Below are 11,004 nucleotides of genomic sequence, written 5' to 3' on the forward strand. Positions count from 1 at the left end.
GCCACAACCACTCCCCTCCAGTTTCCTGATCATCCAGAGAAGGGAACGATACTCTTCGTGGTCTTGAAGATGATGGTTTAGGGTCTTCAGGTGTTGAGAAGACAAGATCTTCAGAAGAGCTGGTATGAGTCCGGGATGCCGTTGTTTGGTCATTGACATGAGATTCTATGAAAGCTGGTTTCAAAGAATCTGTAGAAACGACTTTCTCCAGTCCATCAATTTTGATGACGTATGTCTTGTCGTTGAGTCGCTTGATGATCTTGTGAGGTCCCGTATATGGTGGTTGAAGAGGTCTTCTGATAGTGTCCACTCGCTTGAAGACGTGGGTGCACGTTGAAAGCTCAGGATACTGGAATGGCTTGGTTGTCGAGTGATGGGATGTTGGTACTGGCTTAATTGTTTGAATCAAGCGTTGGTAGTTATTTAAGAACTCGGTAGGATTTGCTTGTGAGGAGTGTGTCACAAAGAATTCTCCTGGTAAGCGAAGTGTGGTTCCATAAAGCATCTCTGCAGGGGAGGCGTCCAGGTCCTCCTTATGTGCAGTTCTGAGTCCGAGTAATACTGAAGGAAGCAACGTAGGCCATGGTGTGTGTGGGTCGCACATTAAAGCTGTTTTGAGTGTACGATGAAGGCGTTCAACAATTCCGTTAGCCTGTGGGTGATATGGCGTTGTATGAATCCGATGAGCTCCCATGGATGAGGCCAGACAGGAGAAAAGAGCAGATTCAAATTGACTTCCTTGATCCGAAGTAATTGTGAGAGGTGTTCCGTAAACACAAATCCATGAATTGAAGAAAGCGTCGGCGACTGTGCGGGCAGAGATGTTTTTCAATGGAACGACGACAGGCCATCTGGTGAAGCGATCGATGACGGTCAAGCAATATTGGTAATCTTGACAAAGCGGCATTTTGATGATGTCCAAATGTATGTGCTCGAAGCGGTTGTCAGGGCACGTAAATTTGTCGAGAGCCGTACGGTTATGTTTGGAGACTTTGGCACGTTGGCACGATTCACAGGTTCGTGTCCAAAGAGCAATGTCTGAATTGATGTTAGGCCAGCAGAATTTTGACTTGATGGTTTTCAGAGTTGTTCTGTTGCTGGGATGAGATAAACCGTGTATGACATCAAATGCGGTGCGTCGAAGATCCTGCGGAAGATATGGTCGTACTAGTCCGTCGGAGGTGTTGCAGAAGATGTTGAATCCATCGATGAAGAGATTCTGAAGGTTGAGCGAAGAGTTGAGGAGAACTTCTTGAAGCTGGTTGTCTCTTGATTGAGCCTCGTGAATCGTGCGAGTGTCAAGCTGAGTTGGCATGTCGATGGTGCACGTTCGTGAGAGAGAATCTGCCACACTGTTATCCTGTCCTTTAAGATGCACTATGTGCGCATTAAATTGCAGGATATAATCGAGTTGGCGAGCTTGTCGTGGTGAGGCTTTGTCCGAGCGCTGTTGATCAGCGTAAACCAATGGTTTGTGGTCTGTCCTGATGGTGAAGCTGCGACCTTCCAAGAATCGTTGAAAGAATTTGATGGAGGCGAAGATTGCCAGTAACTCTCTGTCGTAGGTGCTGTATCTTTTCTCCGTGTCGCTCAGTTTGCGAGAGAAAAATCCGATGGGTTTGGAAACACCGTTGATTTCTTGTTCGAGTGAGGCACCGATTGCTGTGTCCGAAGCATCCGTTGTAAGAGTCAGAGGTGCCGTGTTGTCGAGAAAGGCAGGCTTGCAAGCATGGACTATGGCATCCTTGCAGTCTTCAAAGGCTTGATTGGTTTCTGGAGTCCACACGATGTCTTTCTTGCTTTTCCTCGGAACGTTCTTAAGGAGATCGTGCAATGGAGCTTGTGTAGAAGCCGCGTGAGGAATGCATCTCCTGTAATAGTTGAGCATTCCGAGGAATCGCCGCAGTTGAGTGAAAGTCTGTGGTTTAGGAAATTCACGAATAGCCTGAACCTTGCGTTGTGGAGGTTCGTATCCTTGCTCGGAGATCGTGAATCCCAAGAAATTTACAGATGCTTCTCCGAAGCAGCACTTCTCCAGGTTGATGGATAAATTGTTTTCTCGGAGTAACTGGAACAGCTGTTTCAAGTGTTTGAGATGTTCTTCATGTGAGGAGGAGAGCACGAGCAGGTCATCCAAGTAGCTCCTGACGAATGGTAATTCTCGCAGAAGGTTGTTCATAACCCTCTGGAAAGTCTGAGAGGCGTTGCGAAGTCCCATGGGCATGCCAAGAAACTCGAAAAGGCCGAAGGGAGTTGTGACGGCTGTCTTCTCGATGTCTTCTGCTGCTACCGGCACTTGGTAGTATGCCTTTTGTAGGTCTATTGTGCTGAAGACTCTGTTTCCTTCACAGTCTTGCAATAGATCCTCGATGATAGGCAGCGGGTAACGGTCCGGAATTGTTTGGGCGTTTAGGCGTCTGTAATCACCCGTGACTCTCCAACCACCCAGGGGCTTGGAGACAAGGTGAAGTGGGCTGGCCCATTGACTTGATGATGGACGAATGACGCCTTTATCCAGCAGATTGTTGAATTCATTCCTTGCTGCGTTGAGCCGCTCACCGATGAGCCGACGAGGTCGCTCGTAAGTCGGAGGTCCTTGAGTAATAATGTGGTGGCGAACAGCAATTGGGTTGTCCGTGAAAGTCAATGTAGTTGATGAAGCGATGTCCGCATATTCCTGGAGTAGCTTGTCGTAATTATCCCTGAAAGGTCCCTCTGGGATAGGGCGTTTCTCAACGTGTGAGATGTTATAATCTCGCACCGTTTTACAAAAGCCAATGGCAGACACGCTTGTCTTAGAATCGACGAGTTTCTTATTCTTAAGGTCTATAAGAAGACCATAACGCGCGAGGAAGTCTGCTCCCAAAATAGCTGTGGTGATATCAGCAATAATGAAGTTCCATCTAAAATCCCGTCTGAGAGAAAGATTGACGGTGAGACTTTGTTGACCGTAGGTCTTTATGCGCGTTGAGTTAGCCGCAAAGAGCGTGAGTTTGGGATTTGGTTTGATATTCATCTCGCCGCGTGGTATTAACGAGATGGAAGAGCCGGAGTCAATTAAAAACTCAATTCCCGAAGCTCGATCAAAAACGATTAGGCGTTTTTCCGAGTTGGGAAGGCCAACGGTAGCCGCCTGAACGTGCGTTGGCGCATCTAGTTTCCCGACGCGGTTGAGGGGGAAGCCTTTTGTACAAATTTGCATGGCTGAATGCAACGTAAAGCCATGGGTCCCCATCGCTGATGATAGCGGCAAATATCAGAGGGGGCCTCGCGGAAGCGCGGTCGTGACCGAGATTGAGATTGTGATCGCTCGCGGGTTCGACGGTCGCGATTGAAAGTGGTTAACGCCTTCATTTGATTGAGAAGGTCGCGATTGAGTCCGATGAGCTGTGACACGGACGTCTGCAGAGCCAAAAGTGTGGCTTGGATTGAAGGATCCACGGAGCCGGCAGGAAGGACAGGATTAGTTTCTGTCTGGACTTTATTGGAGGATACGGCTAAAACCGTGGGATTCGTATTGTCCTCTAGGAGCTCGTCTGCCGCGGCCGCAAGCTCATCCAGCGAGGATGTCTTGAAAAACCGTAAAAGACGCTGCGCACTGGAAGGCAGCAGGTCCATCCATTTTACGCGAAGGACATCTTCCGAAGCGCGATTGTCCGCGAGAGATCGCATGCGACGGAGTAATTGCGATGGTTTTCGATCACCAAGCTCTAGTTGGGTGAGCAGCTTTCTCATTTGACGGTCGGCTGAATCCATGAATCGGTCAAGGATTGCCTTTTTAAGGCCCGCATATTTGCGTTCTCGCGGCGGTGACTTGATAATATCTGCCACTTCCTGAAGGGAGTCGGAGTCTAGTTTAGATACCACCATGTGGTATTTAAAGTCGTCATTTGTGACGCGGTTGATCTGGAAGGCAGATTCAACCTGGAAAAACCAAAGCTCCGGGTTCTCCTTCCAGAAAGGTGGCAGTTTACAGTTTTTAATAGCATCGGTTGATTCATCGGCAGCAGCCACGTGGCTACCGGACACCGATTGCATCGCCATATTCTTGGTAGGTAATGGCGTGGCGGTATTTTCCTGTGACTTGTTTTGTTCGATAGTGCTACTTGGCGAAACTTGAGGAGTCAATACCGGCGGATTGGACATCCTCTTTTTCTTCTTAGGTTTCCGACTCACTGTCGAGCTATCGACAGTATCAATTATCTGGCGCGACGGAACCGAACCCGTATCTGTAACGGCCTGAGTCAGCGAAGGCTGACGCAACAAGACAAAAGTTAAGAAGACAAAGGAACCGTGCGTCAAGTCACAGGAAGTGATAACGCCGTACCAAAAGTCACCGGATATATAATATAATAGCAAACTCACAAAAGGGACCCAGAGAATAGTAATAAAAGTAAAATAAAACAAAAATCAAAATCAAAAATCAGACAATAATCCGAAAATAAGGATTTGCACAATTAGGCACTTTATTTAAATCCCAGGGCGGTAATGAATTTGTAATTAATCAAGGTAAAAACAAAAGAGAGGTCCCTTGTAACAAATGCCAAAAAATAAAAAAAAATCTTAATGAAAGTATCGGACTCGAAGGATGTCTCGACACCAAGTCCGGAGTTCGCTAAATTGATAAAAACACACAAAAAATATAAGGAGTGATTGCCTTTATGTCAATGTATTGGCCAAGTAATGCCAAACTTCTTTCTTTTGCAAAGCTGCGTACCCTGATTGTGATCGCCAGATCAGAGGGATCAAAATCAAGGAGTGCAGAAAAGTGACGTTTAATATCACGTCGGGGTCACCAATGTGGACGTTGACGGTGTCCAGCCGGCGCTACAAGTCGCGCAGAATAAGGGGGTCACAGTTTAAGACATAAAGACAGACACTTGACAAGTTTACAAAATAAGATCAGATATATTTAATAAACAAGTAAAGAAAATAACAAGCAATGACAAAAACGATAAAAAGTAAAGCGCAAATTATAAAGAGAAGCAGTCCTCTCATTGAGGAAACAAAAGCGGATCAGTATAGACCGCGTCTGACTTATCTGTATTCCGCAACAGCGGAAGAATGTTGTCGGCAGCAAGCGCAAGGAACTCGCAGTTCACAGCTTGCGGTTCGCAATTCGTGTTTCGCTTCTCGCAATTTGTGTACGCAATAGAGCCTGGCCAGGCTTGAAAACGCAGAGTGAATTAGCACACATGCACTTGATGCACAAACTGAAGCGCGGTGATACGAACGAATTATACAATGTAAAGTGTCGTAGAAGACGACAACTGAGCGATGTGCTCGCTATAAGATTCGGAGGGACTCTGAGGGCTCGGCTGATGCAACGAGCCTTCAGAGCTATTGTCTCTGAAAAGTAAATCGGGATAGTCCCGGAAGTTCGTTGAGGAAAGTCCCGAGACAAAGTCCATTTCAAAGTCCGATCACGGAGTAAATAATTATTTAGAAGAAGGGTCGCGGTATTAAAGTTTGCTTCCTCCTTCGCACGGCCGGTAACGTGTGAGGTGGCGTCATCCGACGTGTAGCGTCGGAGGGATCCGCCACAACCACTCCCCCTCCAGTTTCCTGATCATCCAGAGAAGGGAACGATACTCTTCGTGGTCTTGAAGATGATGGTTTAGGGTCTTCAGGTGTTGAGAAGACAAGATCTTCAGAAGAGCTGGTATGAGTCCGGGATGCCGTTGTTTGGTCATTGACATGAGATTCTATGAAAGCTGGTTTCAAAGAATCTGTAGAAACGACTTTCTCCAGTCCATCAATTTTGATGACGTATGTCTTGTCGTTGAGTCGCTTGATGATCTTGTGAGGTCCCGTATATGGTGGTTGAAGAGGTCTTCTGATAGTGTCCACTCGCTTGAAGACGTGGGTGCACGTTGAAAGCTCAGGATACTGGAATGGCTTGGTTGTCGAGTGATGGGATGTTGGTACTGGCTTAATTGTTTGAATCAAGCGTTGGTAGTTATTTAAGAACTCGGTAGGATTTGCTTGTGAGGAGTGTGTCACAAAGAATTCTCCTGGTAAGCGAAGTGTGGTTCCATAAAGCATCTCTGCAGGGGAGGCGTCCAGGTCCTCCTTATGTGCAGTTCTGAGTCCGAGTAATACTGAAGGAAGCAACGTAGGCCATGGTGTGTGTGGGTCGCACATTAAAGCTGTTTTGAGTGTACGATGAAGGCGTTCAACAATTCCGTTAGCCTGTGGGTGATATGGCGTTGTATGAATCCGATGAGCTCCCATGGATGAGGCCAGACAGGAGAAAAGAGCAGATTCAAATTGACTTCCTTGATCCGAAGTAATTGTGAGAGGTGTTCCGTAAACACAAATCCATGAATTGAAGAAAGCGTCGGCGACTGTGCGGGCAGAGATGTTTTTCAATGGAACGACGACAGGCCATCTGGTGAAGCGATCGATGACGGTCAAGCAATATTGGTAATCTTGACAAAGCGGCATTTTGATGATGTCCAAATGTATGTGCTCGAAGCGGTTGTCAGGGCACGTAAATTTGTCGAGAGCCGTACGGTTATGTTTGGAGACTTTGGCACGTTGGCACGATTCACAGGTTCGTGTCCAAAGAGCAATGTCTGAATTGATGTTAGGCCAGCAGAATTTTGACTTGATGGTTTTCAGAGTTGTTCTGTTGCTGGGATGAGATAAACCGTGTATGACATCAAATGCGGTGCGTCGAAGATCCTGCGGAAGATATGGTCGTACTAGTCCGTCGGAGGTGTTGCAGAAGATGTTGAATCCATCGATGAAGAGATTCTGAAGGTTGAGCGAAGAGTTGAGGAGAACTTCTTGAAGCTGGTTGTCTCTTGATTGAGCCTCGTGAATCGTGCGAGTGTCAAGCTGAGTTGGCATGTCGATGGTGCACGTTCGTGAGAGAGAATCTGCCACACTGTTATCCTGTCCTTTAAGATGCACTATGTGCGCATTAAATTGCAGGATATAATCGAGTTGGCGAGCTTGTCGTGGTGAGGCTTTGTCCGAGCGCTGTTGATCAGCGTAAACCAATGGTTTGTGGTCTGTCCTGATGGTGAAGCTGCGACCTTCCAAGAATCGTTGAAAGAATTTGATGGAGGCGAAGATTGCCAGTAACTCTCTGTCGTAGGTGCTGTATCTTTTCTCCGTGTCGCTCAGTTTGCGAGAGAAAAATCCGATGGGTTTGGAAACACCGTTGATTTCTTGTTCGAGTGAGGCACCGATTGCTGTGTCCGAAGCATCCGTTGTAAGAGTCAGAGGTGCCGTGTTGTCGAGAAAGGCAGGCTTGCAAGCATGGACTATGGCATCCTTGCAGTCTTCAAAGGCTTGATTGGTTTCTGGAGTCCACACGATGTCTTTCTTGCTTTTCCTCGGAACGTTCTTAAGGAGATCGTGCAATGGAGCTTGTGTAGAAGCCGCGTGAGGAATGCATCTCCTGTAATAGTTGAGCATTCCGAGGAATCGCCGCAGTTGAGTGAAAGTCTGTGGTTTAGGAAATTCACGAATAGCCTGAACCTTGCGTTGTGGAGGTTCGTATCCTTGCTCGGAGATCGTGAATCCCAAGAAATTTACAGATGCTTCTCCGAAGCAGCACTTCTCCAGGTTGATGGATAAATTGTTTTCTCGGAGTAACTGGAACAGCTGTTTCAAGTGTTTGAGATGTTCTTCATGTGAGGAGGAGAGCACGAGCAGGTCATCCAAGTAGCTCCTGACGAATGGTAATTCTCGCAGAAGGTTGTTCATAACCCTCTGGAAAGTCTGAGAGGCGTTGCGAAGTCCCATGGGCATGCCAAGAAACTCGAAAAGGCCGAAGGGAGTTGTGACGGCTGTCTTCTCGATGTCTTCTGCTGCTACCGGCACTTGGTAGTATGCCTTTTGTAGGTCTATTGTGCTGAAGACTCTGTTTCCTTCACAGTCTTGCAATAGATCCTCGATGATAGGCAGCGGGTAACGGTCCGGAATTGTTTGGGCGTTTAGGCGTCTGTAATCACCCGTGACTCTCCAACCACCCAGGGGCTTGGAGACAAGGTGAAGTGGGCTGGCCCATTGACTTGATGATGGACGAATGACGCCTTTATCCAGCAGATTGTTGAATTCATTCCTTGCTGCGTTGAGCCGCTCACCGATGAGCCGACGAGGTCGCTCGTAAGTCGGAGGTCCTTGAGTAATAATGTGGTGGCGAACAGCAATTGGGTTGTCCGTGAAAGTCAATGTAGTTGATGAAGCGATGTCCGCATATTCCTGGAGTAGCTTGTCGTAATTATCCCTGAAAGGTCCCTCTGGGATAGGGCGTTTCTCAACGTGTGAGATGTTATAATCTCGCACCGTTTTACAAAAGCCAATGGCAGACACGCTTGTCTTAGAATCGACGAGTTTCTTATTCTTAAGGTCTATAAGAAGACCATAACGCGCGAGGAAGTCTGCTCCCAAAATAGCTGTGGTGATATCAGCAATAATGAAGTTCCATCTAAAATCCCGTCTGAGAGAAAGATTGACGGTGAGACTTTGTTGACCGTAGGTCTTTATGCGCGTTGAGTTAGCCGCAAAGAGCGTGAGTTTGGGATTTGGTTTGATATTCATCTCGCCGCGTGGTATTAACGAGATGGAAGAGCCGGAGTCAATTAAAAACTCAATTCCCGAAGCTCGATCAAAAACGATTAGGCGTTTTTCCGAGTTGGGAAGGCCAACGGTAGCCGCCTGAACGTGCGTTGGCGCATCTAGTTTCCCGACGCGGTTGAGGGGGAAGCCTTTTGTACAAATTTGCATGGCTGAATGCAACGTAAAGCCATGGGTCCCCATCGCTGATGATAGCGGCAAATATCAGAGGGGGCCTCGCGGAAGCGCGGTCGTGACCGAGATTGAGATTGTGATCGCTCGCGGGTTCGACGGTCGCGATTGAAAGTGGTTAACGCCTTCATTTGATTGAGAAGGTCGCGATTGAGTCCGATGAGCTGTGACACGGACGTCTGCAGAGCCAAAAGTGTGGCTTGGATTGAAGGATCCACGGAGCCGGCAGGAAGGACAGGATTAGTTTCTGTCTGGACTTTATTGGAGGATACGGCTAAAACCGTGGGATTCGTATTGTCCTCTAGGAGCTCGTCTGCCGCGGCCGCAAGCTCATCCAGCGAGGATGTCTTGAAAAACCGTAAAAGACGCTGCGCACTGGAAGGCAGCAGGTCCATCCATTTTACGCGAAGGACATCTTCCGAAGCGCGATTGTCCGCGAGAGATCGCATGCGACGGAGTAATTGCGATGGTTTTCGATCACCAAGCTCTAGTTGGGTGAGCAGCTTTCTCATTTGACGGTCGGCTGAATCCATGAATCGGTCAAGGATTGCCTTTTTAAGGCCCGCATATTTGCGTTCTCGCGGCGGTGACTTGATAATATCTGCCACTTCCTGAAGGGAGTCGGAGTCTAGTTTAGATACCACCATGTGGTATTTAAAGTCGTCATTTGTGACGCGGTTGATCTGGAAGGCAGATTCAACCTGGAAAAACCAAAGCTCCGGGTTCTCCTTCCAGAAAGGTGGCAGTTTACAGTTTTTAATAGCATCGGTTGATTCATCGGCAGCAGCCACGTGGCTACCGGACACCGATTGCATCGCCATATTCTTGGTAGGTAATGGCGTGGCGGTATTTTCCTGTGACTTGTTTTGTTCGATAGTGCTACTTGGCGAAACTTGAGGAGTCAATACCGGCGGATTGGACATCCTCTTTTTCTTCTTAGGTTTCCGACTCACTGTCGAGCTATCGACAGTATCAATTATCTGGCGCGACGGAACCGAACCCGTATCTGTAACGGCCTGAGTCAGCGAAGGCTGACGCAACAAGACAAAAGTTAAGAAGACAAAGGAACCGTGCGTCAAGTCACAGGAAGTGATAACGCCGTACCAAAAGTCACCGGATATATAATATAATAGCAAACTCACAAAAGGGACCCAGAGAATAGTAATAAAAGTAAAATAAAACAAAAATCAAAATCAAAAATCAGACAATAATCCGAAAATAAGGATTTGCACAATTAGGCACTTTATTTAAATCCCAGGGCGGTAATGAATTTGTAATTAATCAAGGTAAAAACAAAAGAGAGGTCCCTTGTAACAAATGCCAAAAAAATAAAAAAATCTTAATGAGAGTATCGGACTCGAAGGATGTCTCGACACCAAGTCCGGAGTTCGCTAAATTGATAAAAACACACAAAAAATATAAGGAGTGATTGCCTTTATGTCAATGTATTGGCCAAGTAATGCCAAACTTCTTTCTTTTGCAAAGCTGCGTACCCTGATTGTGATCGCCAGATCAGAGGGATCAAAATCAAGGAGTGCAGAAAAGTGACGTTTAATATCACGTCGGGGTCACCAATGTGGACGTTGACGGTGTCCAGCCGGCGCTACAAGTCGCGCAGAATAAGGGGGTCACAGTTTAAGACATAAAGACAGACACTTGACAAGTTTACAAAATAAGATCAGATATATTTAATAAACAAGTAAAGAAAATAACAAGCAATGACAAAAACGATAAAAAGTAAAGCGCAAATTATAAAGAGAAGCAGTCCTCTCATTGAGGAAACAAAAGCGGATCAGTATAGACCGCGTCTGACTTATCTGTATTCCGCAACAGCGGAAGAATGTTGTCGGCAGCAAGCGCAAGGAACTCGCAGTTCACAGCTTGCGGTTCGCAATTCGTGTTTCGCTTCTCGCAATTTGTGTACGCAATAGAGCCTGGCCAGGCTTGAAAACGCAGAGTGAATTAGCACACATGCACTTGATGCACAAACTGAAGCGCGGTGATACGAACGAATTATACAATGTAAAGTGTCGTAGAAGACGACAACTGAGCGATGTGCTCGCTATAAGATTCGGAGGGACTCTGAGGGCTCGGCTGATGCAACGAGCCTTCAGAGCTATTGTCTCTGAAAAGTAAATCGGGATAGTCCCGGAAGTTCGTTGAGGAAAGTCCCGAGACAAAGTCCATTTCAAAGTCCGATCACGGAGTAAATAATTATTTAGAAGAAGGGTCGCGGTATTA

The 11,004-nt window shown here is 46.9% G+C and overlaps 2 protein-coding genes across 2 annotated transcripts; both read right to left on the reverse strand.

The window, feature by feature from the left end:
* Nucleotides 1–3,153: 3,153 nt before the first annotated feature.
* Nucleotides 3,154–4,146, reverse strand: LOC139110548 (uncharacterized). Its single transcript, XM_070670383.1, has one exon. The coding sequence runs from the start codon at nt 4,144–4,146 to the stop codon at nt 3,154–3,156; it is 993 nt and encodes a 330-aa protein (XP_070526484.1).
* A 4,547-nt stretch (nt 4,147–8,693) lies between these two features.
* Nucleotides 8,694–9,686, reverse strand: LOC139110549 (uncharacterized). The gene has a single exon (XM_070670384.1). The coding sequence runs from the start codon at nt 9,684–9,686 to the stop codon at nt 8,694–8,696; it is 993 nt and encodes a 330-aa protein (XP_070526485.1).
* Nucleotides 9,687–11,004: the final 1,318 nt, after the last annotated feature.

The sequence above is a fragment of the Cardiocondyla obscurior genome, linkage group LG21 (genome assembly GCF_019399895.1).
Source record: "Cardiocondyla obscurior isolate alpha-2009 linkage group LG21, Cobs3.1, whole genome shotgun sequence".
NCBI classification, from domain to species: domain Eukaryota; kingdom Metazoa; phylum Arthropoda; class Insecta; order Hymenoptera; family Formicidae; genus Cardiocondyla; species Cardiocondyla obscurior.

Bases quoted from the DNA above. Each gene is read 5' to 3' on its own strand.
- LOC139110549 (XM_070670384.1), bottom strand. From the start codon at position 9,686: ATGTCCAATCCGCCGGTATTGACTCCTCAAGTTTCGCCAAGTAGCACT.
- LOC139110548 (XM_070670383.1), bottom strand. From the start codon at position 4,146: ATGTCCAATCCGCCGGTATTGACTCCTCAAGTTTCGCCAAGTAGCACT.